General features: G+C 34.2%; 2 protein-coding genes across 2 annotated transcripts; one reads left to right on the top strand and one right to left on the bottom strand.

The window, feature by feature from the left end:
• The first annotated feature begins 910 nt into the window (after window positions 1–910).
• On the top strand, window positions 911–2741 carry LOC119073741 (transient receptor potential cation channel protein painless-like). Its single transcript, XM_037179399.1, has 2 exons — window positions 911–997; window positions 1055–2741. The coding sequence occupies exons 1-2, from the start codon at window positions 935–937 to the stop codon at window positions 2531–2533; spliced, it is 1542 nt and encodes a 513-aa protein (XP_037035294.1). The 5' UTR covers window positions 911–934; the 3' UTR covers window positions 2534–2741.
• Window positions 2742–14187: 11446 nt separating this feature from the next.
• On the bottom strand, window positions 14188–16103 carry LOC119073740 (leucine-rich repeat-containing protein 15-like). The gene is made up of 2 exons (XM_037179398.1): window positions 15959–16103; window positions 14188–15899 (listed from the first exon to the last, which is right to left on the bottom strand). Exons 1-2 carry the CDS (start codon window positions 15961–15963, stop codon window positions 14282–14284), a joined length of 1623 nt encoding a protein of 540 aa, XP_037035293.1. The 5' UTR covers window positions 15964–16103; the 3' UTR covers window positions 14188–14281.
• Window positions 16104–16410: the final 307 nt, after the last annotated feature.

Below are 16410 nucleotides of genomic sequence, written 5' to 3'. Positions count from 1 at the left end.
ACAGCCACATGTAGAAAAATGAAATTTTTTACGCGATGGATTTCGATCAAACAACATGCCAGTGTGTAGCTTGTGATCTCAGGAGTCTGGCAGGGTAATTAGTTTTTCAATAGGTTTGTTCCAAATAACTGTAAAGGCGAACTTTGACAACCCGAACCACGACGATTTGGTCCATAGACGACATAACCTTTGTTTTTTGCTGAAATTTTGAGGCGCCGTATACTTATAGTGACAGCTTTCAAAAAAAATTACGTATTGAAGCTGCTTCGCGCCTATTTCGGCAGCTCATTTTTCATGAGCAGTTGTTTAGGTTATGTTGTCTATGTATCAAATTTGACAATTGATATGGCCTTGGAACAGACCTATAGGACCAATATCGGCTTAGCGATAATACTTTGGAAAATGTTTGTTTTTGTATGTGATTGGCACATGATTTCAGAGTCTTATCGCTCAGCCGATATTAGTCCGATTGAAAAACTAATTACCTTGCCAGACTCCTGAGATCATAAGCAACACACTGACATTTTGTTTGATCGAAATCCATCGCGTAAAAAATTTCATTTTTCTACATGTGGCTTTTGTCAAACACGTGCGACTTATACTCGATATACGGAATATACGAAGATATACTCGTTATACTGGATATACTCAGAATATACGCGATATACTCAGTATAAATAAAATGAACGGAATTCCCCTATTGTAAATACAAATGACTTTAGAGTAAATACGAGTAAATGTAAAACTATTTACAGTCATTACTGACTGAACGCACCTTTCATCATTTAACATCAAATCGTAAAATATTCTTATCAACTTTTTGGCAATCAAAAACATGCAATAAATTTGCTTATCACCTCAACTGATAACACCAAAAAAGTCAAAATAGTTTAGTCGTTTCCAGTAAGCTCGAGAATATAGTCATTTCACAGTGATGGGTCATGGAGACGAGGATAGTGAAATTGTTAAATTGAATAGTCAAAAAATTGCAGATGTTGTGAGTCATAATAGAACATGCACGTAACGTTTCTGTTAACCTTACCATTTTCTACAGCCAGAACCATCTGGACGTCAATTTGATAAAAAGACTTTGGCTCAACTTCGCTATGAATTCGACAGGTCCATAAAACTTGATGAGACGTCCGGTGACATCATCATTGATTTAAGTCCATTTTTCAAGGTTTGTTATTCGGATGAATACAAAAGAGAAATGACAGTGTTGAAAAGAATTACAAAATGTAAAAAATTGCATGAATTATTCGAGCATCCGATTCCCAGACTATTTCTGAATTTGAAATGGAACAAAGCGGCAAAAGTTTTTTATTTAAATTTGATGATTCTGTCTGTGTTCATTGTCTCAATGATTGGCTACATGATTTATTATCATTCAATAGCCAGCGATGAATTGAGAGATATAAGCGGCGCACTTTCATTTTGGAAATGGATTTGTAAGATCGTTATAGTCTATCTGGTTGCGCGTGAGCTGTGTCAATTTTATTTAAACTTTCAAGGTCATTTGGGCTTGTTAAATTTAATGGAAATAATCTTAATTTACTTTGGAGTAGAAGTTTTCTTTTTACCAGAAAAAATCGATATTAAATCGAGAAAAATTCGTCACGTCGCTTTAATATTGTTATGCACTTACGAGCTCCTACATATCCTTTCCAAAATACGTCTAGCATCACTTTCTACCTACATTGCTATTTTCAATCGAGCAATGAATACGTTCATGAAAGTGCTCGTTTTATATTCGCTTGTGATCATTGCCTTTGCTACTTCGTTCCATATATTGTTCGTAAGAAATGATAAGAAGCTTCACGAAGAAGAATACTTTCACAATTTTCAAACATTTCCGATTGCATTATTACGGACAATTGTGATGATGATTGGTGAGTTTGATGCCGACGATCTTAAATTGAATTCCAGCACTGGGATCATTTTCTTTTTGTTTATTATTGTTTGCACAATAATTTTGTTGAATCTTCTCACTGCTCTAACAATAAGCGACACCCAAGAAATAATTAGCGAAGGTAGACTTTTTGAGCGTATTCAGCGCGTGAAAATTCTGTATTTCTACGAAAAATGCACACGAAATTTAATAAATCGAGAGAAATTTTTGTTTTTTCGAATTCCAAAGTGTTTGAAGAAAATGGAGAGATCCTTAGGATTGGAAATTTATAGTAGAATTTTTAACATTTGGCCTCAATTATCGAACAGTGGTACGATTATCATACGAACGGCGAATAATAATCGAATTCTTGTTCGAGAATCAAATGACTTGGAAACGGAAATACCAAATCCGAACTTCGTATTTCAGGCATTTGTTCCTAAATTTATTAAAACTAGCAAATTGAGCGAAAATATTTTTGAATTTGAAACAGCTTCCGAAGAAATTATAGATGCAATAAATGAGATTATAGAAAAGGAATCGGGAGAATCAAATAATGATGTCAAACTACAACAAATTTTAGATGAAATTAGAGCTTTAAGAGAACAGTTTGGTCAAATGGGATTAGATCAATGCATCAAATGATGCTTGCATGTTTTATTTTGATGGTCAACAAGATTATGTTTATTGAAAAAAATTACTTGAACCATAATCAAGATTTTGAAAAAGGAAATATTTATTTATTTATCGTTCGATTAAGTTTATTTAAAAAAATGATTGTAACTTTTTGTTAATGGGAACCGGAACAGTAGCAAATAAAGAAACCAAATTTTGCAAGCTGTACAAGCTTCTTCGTCACAACAAGCTGGTATCGTTCTTTAAATGTTAAGATACTCACATCGAGGGGTAAACGACTTCTATAAATAATCACAACTCATAGTATCTGAGTATCTATTAAAACGCGGCACAATTAATCTCAGGGAGAAACGTTTTTGTGCCACCGAGAATGGAAATACGACTCTTTTCAGCACTCATTTTAGTGTTGTAAAGTGACTTATCTCAGCACCCGTTTGATGTGATATGATTGATGTGACTCAAAGCAGTGTTGAAATGGAATTTGTATGAGTTGTTACAGCATTCTTTTGAGAAAATGCAAAGCAATTTGATCGATCAAATTTGAAGAGTGATTGTTTACAATGAAAATTATGATTTGTGCCACCGAGAATTGAAATACGACTCTTTTCAGCACTCATTTTAGTGTTGTAAAGTGACTTATTTCAGCACCCGTTTGATGTGATATTACAACACTCAAAGCAGTGTTGATATGGAATTTGTGCCACCGAGAATTGAAATACGACGGATTTCAATATCGATAACTAGATTGAAATGTCCAAAATTACAACACCCGTTTTCATGGCTTATTACAACACTCAAACCAGGGTTGAAATGAAATTCGTATGAGTTATTACAGCATTCGTTTTAAAAAATGCAAAGTAACGTGATCGATCAAATTCGAAGAGTGATTGTTTACAATGAAAATTCTGAATTTTTGTGCATTTGTCTATTTCAATTCTCGGTTGGCACAAAGCATGATGTGTTACACGTATTGTAATGAGATTTTTTCAGCACACGACCCAATTTTCCTTACTCGCTCCGCTCGTAAGGAAAACTTGGGTCTAGTGCTGAAAAAATCAACATTACAATACTTGTAACACAACATACTATTGTATGAGTTGTTACAGCATTCGTTTGAGAAAATGCAAAGCAATGTGATCGATCAAATTTGAAGAGTGATTGTTTACAATGAAAATTATGATTTTTTGTGCTCTTGTCTATTTAATTTCTCGGTTAGCACAAAGCATGATGTGTTACACGTATTGTAATGAGATTTTTTCAGCACACAACCCAATTTTCCTTACTCGCTCCGTAAGGAAAACTTGGGTCTAGTGCTGAAAAAATCAACATGACAATACTTGTAACACAACATAATTGTCTGACCAAAAGTCACCCCCTGGACACTTCGACAAAGAATGGATGTGAATAGCATGAATACTGTCATACCCTTGCCAAAAGTACACTAACGCTTTGTCGACAACACGTCGCTCAATCAGGTGTTTATCGTTATCGATATGTTAAAAATTCTCTGCAATACCATAACTTGTGCATAAAATCTATTCATTCAAAACACATAAACCGTACTCCACATGTTAAATTCACTTTTTTCGACGCCATATGTCAGCATAAAATCATTTTCATACATTGAGATGTACATGAAAGGTCGCGTTCTTATGTGTTCATTGGACTCGGCTCCGCCTTGGGTCAACAAAGTACAAACTGAAACTGGACTTTCAAATACTTTATATTTAGTTATGTAAACGACCAATGCTTTATATATTTCATCGGGTCCTGCTGCTTTTCTCTTTTACATCTACATTTATCATCAACTAGAAATGATTGGGTTGCTCATTCCCTATGCCCCGAGCTCCGGCACTCAGAAAAATGAAAAGTTGGTACGCCTGTGGCGAGATAGAAGGAACGCACCAACTTATCATTTATCTGCGGGCACTTTGAAAGTTCGAGGTTGAAGGGTTATTTTAACGGAATTGTGGGCATGTCAGAGAATGTGGGTAACCAATTTTCTTTCGCTATTTCCTTAGATTATTTGTTTATAAAACTAAATATTGCAAACACAGGCTAATTTGGACTTATAGTGATTCTAGTCCGACTCGAGCAGAAAAAATTGAATGAGTATCAAACTGACTTGCTAATATTCATACAAAACTGAATGTCTGTCTAATGCAGTTCATTTAACTACTTACTTTGAAATTATTAAAATATCAAATGCAATTTTCCATTCATAAAAACTTTATTTACTTTGCGTATAGAATCAAGGTTGTTTGAAGAGGTTAATTGCCGTTTCGTATGCAATGTATATATTTCGCATTTACACAGCTTTTTTTAACTAATTCATTCGATGCACTTAAATCAAATGAATTAAATGCTAGCTAAGTACTGCCAAGTTGATGTCATATAATAGTATGTTGTGTTACAAGTATTGTAATGTTGATTTTTTCAGCACTAGACCCAAGTTTTCCTTACGAGCGGAGCGAGTAAGGAAAATTGGGTCGTGTGCTGAAAAAATCTCATTACAATACGTGTAACACATCATGCTTTGTGCCAACCGAGAATTGAAATAGACAAATGCACAAAAATTCAGAATTTTCATTGTAAACAATCACTCTTCGAATTTGATCGATCACGTTGCTTTGCATTTTTTAAAACGAATGCTGTAATAACTCATACGAATTTCATTTCAACCCTGGTTTGAGTGTTGTAATAAGCCATGAAAACGGGTGTTGTAATTTTGGACATTTCAATCTAGTTATCGATATTGAAATCCGTCGTATTTCAATTCTCGGTGGCACAAAATTACTTTCGTTGTTTATCATTATCACAGAAGATGATAGATGATAGATCGGTTTCATTAACACTTCCTTGTTGTTTGAGAGAAGAAAAAAATGCTCAGAAAATCCAGCTTCAATTCACATCATCATTATCGCCGCATTTTTATAAGTTCGCTATAAAAAGTTAATTCCTTCAGTACTTAATGATTCGGACTAAAGAAAAGTCTGAACAAATTCAATTCAACCAGCAATTACAAATTACAACTGAGATACCGTTCGTAAATTGTGTGACGCAAAAGGGGATGATAAAGACATCACACTGGTTTGATTCCGTGAAAGTTTCATGAAAGAATTGTGTGGAGAATGGACCTTTAATAGAAAAATTGTTGTGTTCCGTATTTTATGAACGGACCCTTTGGAAATGGTGCCATTCATCTGTACATGAGTTGAGTTGTTTTATTTGTTTACGTTAAGAAACGTTAAGAGTGTTTTCTCGCTTAAAGGACAAAAGGGGTTGATATATTGTCTAAAGAAGATGATGTTTCTTTGTATGGACTTGAAGCCTGAACTACATTTGTAAAAATGCAGCAGGAAAAGAAATCTACAAATTTTAATAAAATGAAACTTGGCTACTGTTTTTATGGATTTAAAATTTATTTAACTTTTAAAAGATAAAGTGGAGAACAGCAAACTCAATCTAATAATGGAAACTTTGCATTTTAATTTAGAAAATGTTTAAAGTTTAGCGAAGTGTAAATTGCTCCCTGGCACTTTTTTTTATTCCCATACACACACGACGAGTTCGTTTCAATTTATGTAATTGAAGAAAGAAAACGCGAATATTTTATATACATTCACACACCGAGATTTTGCACTAAAAAAAAATATTCCATCTCTTAATTTGACCTCAGAATACGTGGAATATGATCAGAATTTTCAATCTCGAAATACAATTTAAAAATAAAACGAAATTGAACCCATGTCATAATATTGTTGGGACTGGTGACATTACCTTCATTAAAAAAATGGAACAGAAATGTTCGTGCTGAAGAGATATTACACCGAACTAATAAAAGCCACAAGAAAAATAAATCAAATTAATTATTAGGAAAAGTTTTTTTTTACGATATGAGAAAACTTTGATTCCGAAATGAAACTTAGTTTTCTACGTATATTATCATCATCAAAAGAGCATGACGAGAGAAGAAAAAAAAAATCATTTTTGTTATAAATAAGTTTATTTGCCCTTGCAGACGTGTTATTATTAAGGACAGTGCGACTCGAATGCCGAAAGTAGACGTTTATGCAGACTTCCAAACTCTTTTTGTTGGCAGAAGGTCGTGGTTGTTCAAGGTATCTCACCCGTCGCTTGCAAGCAGAAACAATTTGTCTCTGTACCCGTGTCTCACTAAAACGGATCTGTTTCCATGGTATTTTTCTAACAATTAAGTTCCAAACATTTTTTTTTTATTTTTTATCGATGGAGAACCTATTTATAAGACACTTTGTCTCGTATTATTTACCGAAAAAAGTTAAAACTTTTTTTATAAATCACTTTGAAAGTCACTTAAAACACCAAAATTCGAATAGAAATACAGTTATGCCATCAAACATTTTTGTATTTCGATTATTATTTGGAAAATGTTTAAAAATTTGAAACACCACAGGCTACGGCCAATTTTCTAAATTTCTTCGTTGCATCTTGTTTTAAGAAATTTTACATTTGTCAGAATTTTCAAAGTCATCGATTTTTCCAGTCAAGTAAACAATTCCAAGTCAATGATATTTTGGCGCAAAGTTTGAATTCGCTAAGTCTTTTTCAAATTTTGCGCCAAAATATCATAAACTGGAAACACTTAATTGACTGGGAAGATCGATGACTTTTAAAACTTTAAAAAATCTCAAATATGTTCAGAACCAAATAAACCCACTGTACCCTTTAATTTTGGAGCGCCAGTTTAAAAAATTGTAAGATAAAAACACTCACATCAAACTCCATTTCTGAATCCACCCGCTGGACAGTGCCTTTTGGACTGTTTTATGTGAACAAATAACCAATAACGAAACCAGTATAATAGCCAACATATAATTTCAGTCCCAAACTTAATTTCGGGATGTGTGTCAAAAACTTGTAGGACTTGTGATGAGCATGGATCAAATGTTGATTACATTATATATGTGGTTCTAATACAACTTTTTCTAGATAAAAGGTAGTCAGTTCCGATAAGGCGTATACAAAGTAATTCGGTACAAATAATTGCTTTTAGTCGTATTTGTCTTTTGCGTTTTGTTTATCGAAAACAAGTTTCTGATGATATCAAGATCGATTATTGCTTAGCGTCTTGATGAACTGTTGTCCTTAGTTTATTTTACTTCAGTTAACTGATTCTTTTTTTGATATGGTAGCGTAGTGCTTATCTGTAACTTATTTAATTTCGGAGAAAATCATTAAAATCTAAGCTTGAAAGGGAAAATTTCACATTTGATTGGCAAAACTTTTCTACGAAAATCACGTAAGTGAGCATATGCTTAAAACAACATTACGTACAATTCGATACGAATTTTTCTTGGAATTCTATTGGAGATAAATGGGTTCAGTTACTTAAAACGATAAATTTGAGAAAAAGATCTTGGAACGCCTTTTAGGTTGAGCTACGTAGGTTGATTGATTCATAAGACAATAAGACTCCTTTTCGGCCCTACAATGCTTAAAAACTTAGTGCAAAAGAGTTGCAAGATTTTGAGAGAGTAAAAGTATGAAATTCTCTCACAAAATCGTGCATCTCTTTTGCTCTAAGTTTTTTAAGCATTGTCCATTTGTATTGTATCTGCCTATAATGACTACCAACCGATCGCATGTTCATCAGCTGTTCGATTTGTGGTTTCCATAGAGTTTCAACCAGTTCACTGCCTTATTCAGCCATATAAGAATGTAATATGCGCTGTGAAGTTCGTTGAAAGAGTTCCGTAGCCTGGTCGCCCGAAACGATACCCCGTCATCCGAGAAAATACATATTACACGGGTTTATGTTTATTATAAATAAATCTTTTTCCAGATCACATTCAAAATGGGCCAGAGAGCGAAATAATGGCGTTGAAAGTAAATTCAAAATTACATTTTCTGGGTTATAATGTTCCAATATGCGCACATAAAATCATCATAACACGAAAACAAATTACTCTCCCACTCTCTATTCCACCTTTTCCACCTGTCAAGCAAACATATTGTTAGCAACATAAATCGAACGAAACCCTCCTTTTATGTGTTTTGAAAGGTGTAGTATATACTACGACACCACATCCGGCGTATTTGGAAGGAAAATTCAAATCTAAATGCATAGCCGAAAATGACTCTCAAAACCTTTTATAACCGAATAGACAATTATTTTTTATTGCATTGAATAAAATAGTTAATTTAAATTCAACCTTGCAGGCACCCACATTTTGTCGTGGTAGAATTTTCATTTATTTAGTTTTAGACCTCTCTCTCTTCTTCAAGCATATCTTGTAAGTATACACCCAAAACCGATGCGATATCGTTGAGGGTAGGAAATAATTCACTGGTATAAAGTACATGGAAGATACGAGCGTTGTGGTATCTAGATTTATGTTGAAGAAAAAAATCAGAGGGTTCATAAACGTTGCGAACGAACGTTTATTCAATAAACCGCTGACTGTAGCTGATTTCTAAAAATTATAAAATTAATGAATTTTAAAACGGACAGTTTACATACCAGGAGCTTATGCTTTCGACAATAAAATTTTTGGGTTTCTTCATTAGCCGACTAATAAATTAAAATTAAAATTCGTGTGTTGCCAACGTGTCAGCGGTAATGAAAAATTTATTTTTCTAAGTCCCCTTTAATGTAATCAGCCAGACACATAACGTTTCCAGGGCATATTTTAATGGAATTAAATTCTTAAAAATTCTATGCGCGATTTCCCATCGGTTGACAATTTTATAGTACATTTGAGCTTTCATTTCCAAATAGCATTTCCATATCTCATAACAAGATAAGAGTTCTAAACAATTTTTAAGAATTTTAAAATGTAATTCCTTAAAGCAGTCCCTGCTTTTCATTGTATATTCATGTATAAATGGTCCTTACGTTATACGTTGCAATATCGCTGCATAAAGAATTCAGCAACGTCACAGCAATATTTTAATAATGCAAAACTCACTCTATTTTTCAACGAAAAAAGAATAAATCTCTCGAAATGTACTCACCAATTGCTGTTGTGATTCCCCACAATCGTATAAGGGGTCGTAAACAGTTACATGGGTCGCCTTTTTGGCGTCTCCTTCGACTCATTGTATCCATAATTGAATTATCCGAAAATAGAATTTGAAATGTGTATTATGCACTTGATTTATTTACTTATGTAAATTAGAAAAAAAAAATTCTCGTTTTAGTTCTGTCCAAAAATTTGCTTTTGTTTAGTGTACTTGGTGTCGAATTTTCGCACTGTTAAGTCCCGGCAATATGTTTTTCTTTTATTCAGACTTTAAGCCACACAATAACACTTTGCTGATGCGGAAACGGATACGAAAGATTATCTCTAAGTTGATATGATGCTGGTAAGAGAGAACCATGCATTGTTGGTATGGCGCATATATTATTCCATTCACATATCACACTTTGATGGAATGTTATTGTTCTGTTATGGTTCTGTTTGCATTGTTTGACGTTAAGCTTTGGTCGATGCGTGAACGTGCATAATATATTCTATTCCAGGCACACCATACATGCGTTCTTAATATAGATTCGGTTAAATTGATGAATCTGTGAGTTGATATACTCGAAATAATTCTGCATGCAGCACTGATCGCTTAATATTACATATTCCGCTAAGCTTTTGAAAGCTATAAATAATCTGTCCGCATGTGACTGCCTGCCTGGGAAAGTTGGAATTATTATCGTTTTGTTAATAACCGGAACATATAATCTATATCTGTCTTGCAGAGCAATAAATTGCAAATGTGAATTTATTATATGCTGGCTTTGTTTGTGTGTAATTGTTTGTGTGCGAAACTGGTGCTTTGGCTAAAGTTTTGTACTTTCTTAACTTGAACGACAGAAGCATATGATATAAATCATACGTTTTCGTATTTTGTTTAATTTCTCTGTGACGTTATCAATGCGAAGAAGTTGCCGTAAATTCAAGTTGTTTTCTTGCGAAAAGAATATGATGTTTTACGGTTACATTAATAGAGACATTTAGTCGGAGTTTTTTTTTCGAATAAATCATTTGGGAAAAAATGAAATGCTAAGCAAAAGTGCTTCGAGTGACAGCTGCCAAATAGAGTACTATTTTGTCCCGTTTCAGGACTCTATTTAGAGTACCATTCATGCTTGAAGTGCGTTGCATCTATAGATTTTCGTGGAGGATGATATTATTAGGATGAATTAATCAAAATGTTTACTTGAATGTCAAACAGTCTGGTTTCAGGTGGCAATTTAAACTCAAATGTATACGAATGGGTGTCCTAGACCCAGATCACCGAGACCGATTTGACGCTGTATCAAATCTAAACATTAAATGTTCACCTTGGCTTATTTTTTGGTATTTTCCTAATATAAGGCGGACACGGGTACAGTTTCCGAGAATGTTTTAAGTACATAACTGAGTAGCTGAGCATCTCCTCCCCGTGTTATCATTTGATGGTTAATGCAACATAGGATCTTAATTTGATAAATAAATGAATCCCAACCATTTATGACTGTCAGGTCTATTGCTATAATCTGCTAAATCTGTTACTTCTTTTAGTTGGGGGAACTCTTAGATACCAAACCCTCTCCTACATTTTTGTTCATCGTTGTTGACGAAATATGATTAGTTGTTTCTAGTTGGTTAATTTTTGAACTCTCGAACAAATTACACTTTGCACTTCCGGTTGTTAGGAAGGACAACACCAAATGTAATAATAATTGAACTATTGAAAAGGTAATATTTTGATAGAAGTAACAGATGGTCTCATAGATAGACTCTTTATGCTCCCTCGAGGAATAAGACGACAGATGATGATGATGATTACAGATGGTAGAAAACCAATTTCAGGAAATTTGCTACAGACTTTTTAAAAATTTGACGTAGATGTGGTAGGTATTACGTAATTTGCGGTAAGGAGGTAAAGTAGAAAGTCGCGTTTTTCTATTTCCCGTCCTTTACCTAGCTAAAGAATGTATTCTTCTTGAAAACTTAAAGATATCAACTAGGACTATTTTTGGGAAAACGTTTTCCCATTTTTTACGAACATTTTCACGCTTTTACTCAAATTTTTCCTATTTTCACGATTTTTTTTTTTTGGAAAAATTTGTTAAAATTGGGAAAAATTAAGGAAAGCATTCTATTATCTATGGTTTGTCGAAAGTTTCATTTTCTAATTCGCCAAAAGTTGACTAATTTTATTTATGTAAATCTCAAATATTTTTTCAAAAGAATTTTTCCTTTTAAATTGGCTTAAAGAAAAATGGGTCGTCCATTCCGAGGAGTATTCATTTCCCAAAGCCGCCAAAATCTGTTGAGTTTTATTAGCATCTAAAATACAACTTCCAGCGATAATAAAATGTGACACACATAATGACGATTTTCATTTACGTTAAGACCGACCCTCGTCAACTTTTTGATGAACTTTTCATGTTAATAATCTTACGTCCATATTTTACGATATCATCACTAACCTTATCAAAATAGATTACTTGTAATGACCTATGACAATTTGTCATAAAAATAAATATTTATTTAATCAGAAATAGGAACCCGGTTCCGGTGACTTAAAACATGAAAATTTAATTTCACAGAAATTGCCTTATAATATAAATCCTCCGACAAGCGATAAAATATTCCAAATAAATTATTCAACATACATCACATCGCATATTTCAATACAGTGTGTTGACAGAATGTGGAGTAGCGCTCTTTCGGGGGTTTATGTGTCGAAAAACCAAAAAATGTCCATCAGCATACGCAACAAATTAAATAAATATCAACTCTCAACGACTTTTTATGAGTCGGCATTTTCAATTCTCTTTTCCGTTAAGGGGTATATATACCGTATATGCGTGGATCTATGGAATGGATATTGACTGAAATGTATATCCTTTATAACCACATGAAATTTTTGTTTTATTTTCCGATCTTTGTTCAACGATATTTTGTTTGCAGCAAATTCGAAAAACAAAAGAAAAAAATTTAATGTAAAATAGAGTCAACAACATTCTCTACATGTAAACAAATTTAATACACAAAATCTATCTCGCTTATAAAATGTATTTTGTTAAAAAGGAAAGAATTTTTTTCTACTTTAAACGAACGAAAAAATGAAGTAACTAACCACCGTTTACCTTTCGTAAATACAATTTATACACAACTGAACCGGTCGGATATTCAAGGGTATATTACAGAATAATATTCATTCACCGACTGAAAACGTATTTTTAAAACAGTACAGCACATAACTTCACCGAATGATTATACTCAACAGCGAAATCGCAACCCGAGCTTGCAAGCGATCTAAACTTGACTGGCGATTGCTGGTGATGACGAGCTTTCGAATGCTATCGTATGTTTGATAGAATTTTCAACCGAAGAGAAAGAAAATTGTTTGGTTAAGTTTGATTTTCTCTTCTTTCTGTTTTCGTTTATATAACATGGAATGCACACTTTCGCTCAATATGTGAGTGGAGCTCATTTCTGAACTGTTTGTTTTCAATTATACGTTCTTTCCTTTAACAAATTCGTTACCAGAAAGAATAAATAAACTAACGGTGACGATAGCTATGAATGGAATTTATGAGAGAAGGTGTTGTTGGTGCTGGTGTTGCTATTGTTGATTCAAATTCTGACGCCGTATTGGGTGGTGAGTGTGTTATGAACAAAAACTATCATGTGTAAGGATCTATATGCCAAATAAACAAGGAAAAAGACGCGTAACAGCATCATGACGAATTTATTGACTAACTAAACAAAGATTCATTGTATTGTTAGCGACTCTCTTCAATGTTTGAGTTCTTTGAACAATTAAATGATTTGTGTAAAGGATTTTAAGTGACACAATTTACAGACAAACTACTATCAACCGAGAGAGTGTTATGAAATATCAACAAACTATCCTAAACACTAGAAAACCTTTTTTTATAAAAGTACACACACTAAATGTTAATCCACATGCTTTATCGCCGTTCGTCATTACCATTAACGATTTTGATTTTTCCGAGGATAATAATTATCCTCTGTATATAGAAATATGGTTCAGTTGGTGTGTTTAAGCATGTTAGTGATGTATGTATACTGATGTGTGTAAACAAAAAATACCGCCAGTTGGAGAAGAGGTTGAGTTAATTACATGCGTGGTAATGTTAATTAGTTGTCGTTTTGTTGTTTTTATTTGTTCGGTAAATGCGCGTTGGCATTTTCATGATGTGTTCATGGGTTATACGGCTGGATTTATGTGGAAAACTTAACGCTTCGATTTGAAAACAAATAAAATTTCACGGAATGGTGCGTCGTGTTTTCGTTACTAATTGGAAGTCATTAAAAAAACATAATTTCGAAAACAAAGGCATACAACGAGAGGCGTTTCGAATACGTATACAAGTAATTGATCTCAACAGAGTATAATTCACATTCGTCATAGACTCATTTTGAGGTTTTACGGCGATGATTTTGATCCTTGTGATCAATCAGTAATTAAGCATGTTATGACATATTTCCAAAAAAAAAAAAAAAAAATGAGAAGCTCCTCTTGAATAACTGACTGAATTCACGACTCTTCAACATACAATTGACAAAGCTCATTTTTACCTCACTCATTTCACGGAGCTTGTTGCTATGACGTGCCCGTTCCATATCTTATCTCGTTGTGAATTTAGAAATGATAACAATTTTACGTTCGATTTCACACTTTTTTAATATCTGTCACGAAACCACTTGAGGGAACTCCGCGACTTTCGACAACAAATTTATTTTCGCAAACATTTTGCAATGACTAACAATGGAACTTATGGAGAAATTCGCCACACAAATAAAAAACGGCTGCTAACGTAATTGTTGATAAGGTGCACATACCCAATGATGACGTCGCTGAACTATCTGTTACTGGCGGTTCGGCTGTGGTACCCGGTGTGGTTCCCGGTGTTTCCCAATTCTCAAAACATTTCTCAAAATAAGCCAAACTCTGATTGCTGAATGGATTTATGATGTTGAAACCTATATCAACGCATTCGTTTCGCAGTGTGCCAAGATACCTCAGACTGGGGAAATTTTCGAAGAAATTTCTCTGAATTTCTGCCAAGCCATTTGTGGCAATACTTAACTCGTCCAGCAAAGGTAAATGCCCGAATGAATCAGAATTCAATCGTCGTATTTGGTTGTTGTCCATCAGGAGCGAAAATAAATTCGTCTGAGCAGTAAATGTTCCCTGTGGAATTTCGGTAATTCCCATGCCAGAGATTTCCAATAGTGTCAAATTTATGAAATGTTCAAAGATTTGCGAATTTAGGAAATTTCCCAAATTGTTGTACGACAGGTAAAGTCGTTTTACTGTCGGTAGCTTACTATAAACCTCCAATCCAATGCTCGTCAAATTATTTGACGACAAATCTAAAGAATTCAGTGAAACACATGGATCAAAGAGTTCAGCAGTTACGTTCTTGATGGAATTTTGTTGCAAATATATAGTAGTCACGTTGCCCAAACCAACAAATGTGCTGTCATCAAGGACAGACAAACTGTTGTTGTATAGAATTAGTGATCCGAGATTGCTTAACGTCGAGAAGCTGTTCGGTGCAATTGTGTGCAGACCATTGTCCCGCAGTTGTAAATACAGCAAGGTACTCAAATTTTCGAACATAGAAGGCGACACCGAAGTGATTCGATTTCCATCCAAACTTAAACTCGTCAACCGCTCGAATTTCTTGAACCACTGACTGTTAATTGTCTCCAATCGGTTACTTGACAATCGTAACGATCTTAGCTGTGTCATTGCATCAAATGCATCTGGATGAATATAGCTGATTTGATTGTCCCAGAAATCGATAGACGTCAGGCTTACCAATGATTTTAGAAGATTTTCGCTGATTTCTGTCAGTTGATTTATCCATATGTCCAGGGTTATTAGATTTTCTAGTCCTGTAAAGGCCGCATCGCTAATCCAATAGATATTGTTCATGTACAGCTGCAAATTGGTTAGTCTATTGCAGTTTTGAAATGCACGTGATGGAATTATAGTGAGGTCATTATTGCCAAGATGTATGTAAACCGCTGCGTCACAGGCTCTAAAGGAATTTGCGCTTACTTCTTTCAATTCCATATCGGACAAAACTGCATGTCTGACGTTGGTAAATTTGTTGAAAATAGCTTCAGGCAACACAGGGAGAGTGACTCTCCACGCTGTGGTTAGATACATCACGTCTTTGTCACTCCTTCCATTCAAATGGCTTCCTTCAATTACTAGCGGCTCATGTTCACTCGTAATGTTGGAAAATTCGATGTCGCAGCGATATTCTTCATAAATATTATCTTCAGTGTACGCACATCTCACCACTGCAGTAGCTTTAGAAACGACGAAAAAGTTCAAAATAACCAAAGCGGAACCGAGAAAACAACTGCAAATATCACAGGTGATTAGATTGAATAAAATTCACTGTTACGTTATACCACCTACCGCATTTTCTAATTGTTATGTACGAGAACGAGGTATTGCTGTTGTTAGCACTTGTTGATTACTGATTGATTTGTATGAGTTTTCATCAAATAAATGAATGAAAACACCGATAGCACATTAATATCTTATCGTCATGTGATAAGACGATGTTATTGGACATAAAAATCTTTTATTAGATTGTTCATTCATGTCACTTCGCTGTAATGGATACCTCAATACGATTGCATCACAATCAAATCATATGATTTTCGGAAGAGCTACAAGTTCAGTTTCCGTAGTTATCAACGTCGTCAATGGACTTAGAAATGTCCGTTACTGATTTTGAACATTCAATCTCGAACAACCAACAGAGCGGCCTTCCCTTACTAGTTCTGGCGGTGGACTAAGATTCTTATAGAATCAGGATTTTTTTCTCCAAAATATTGTGTCTGATTACAAAATTATCAACCACA

The sequence above is a fragment of the Bradysia coprophila genome, unplaced genomic scaffold, assembly GCF_014529535.1.
Source record: "Bradysia coprophila strain Holo2 unplaced genomic scaffold, BU_Bcop_v1 contig_138, whole genome shotgun sequence".
In the NCBI taxonomy this organism is placed as follows: domain Eukaryota; kingdom Metazoa; phylum Arthropoda; class Insecta; order Diptera; family Sciaridae; genus Bradysia; species Bradysia coprophila.
The sequence above is the reverse complement of the archived record's forward strand: the minus strand, read 5'-3'. Positions and strand labels throughout refer to the sequence as shown.

Coding starts and splice junctions, on each gene's coding strand:
- LOC119073741 (XM_037179399.1), top strand. CDS start 935: ATGGGTCATGGAGACGAGGATAGTGAAATTGTTAAATTGAATAGTCAA. Junction 998..1,054: donor GTCAAAAAATTGCAGATGTT/GTGAGTCATAAT, acceptor CATTTTCTACAG/CCAGAACCATCTGGACGTCA.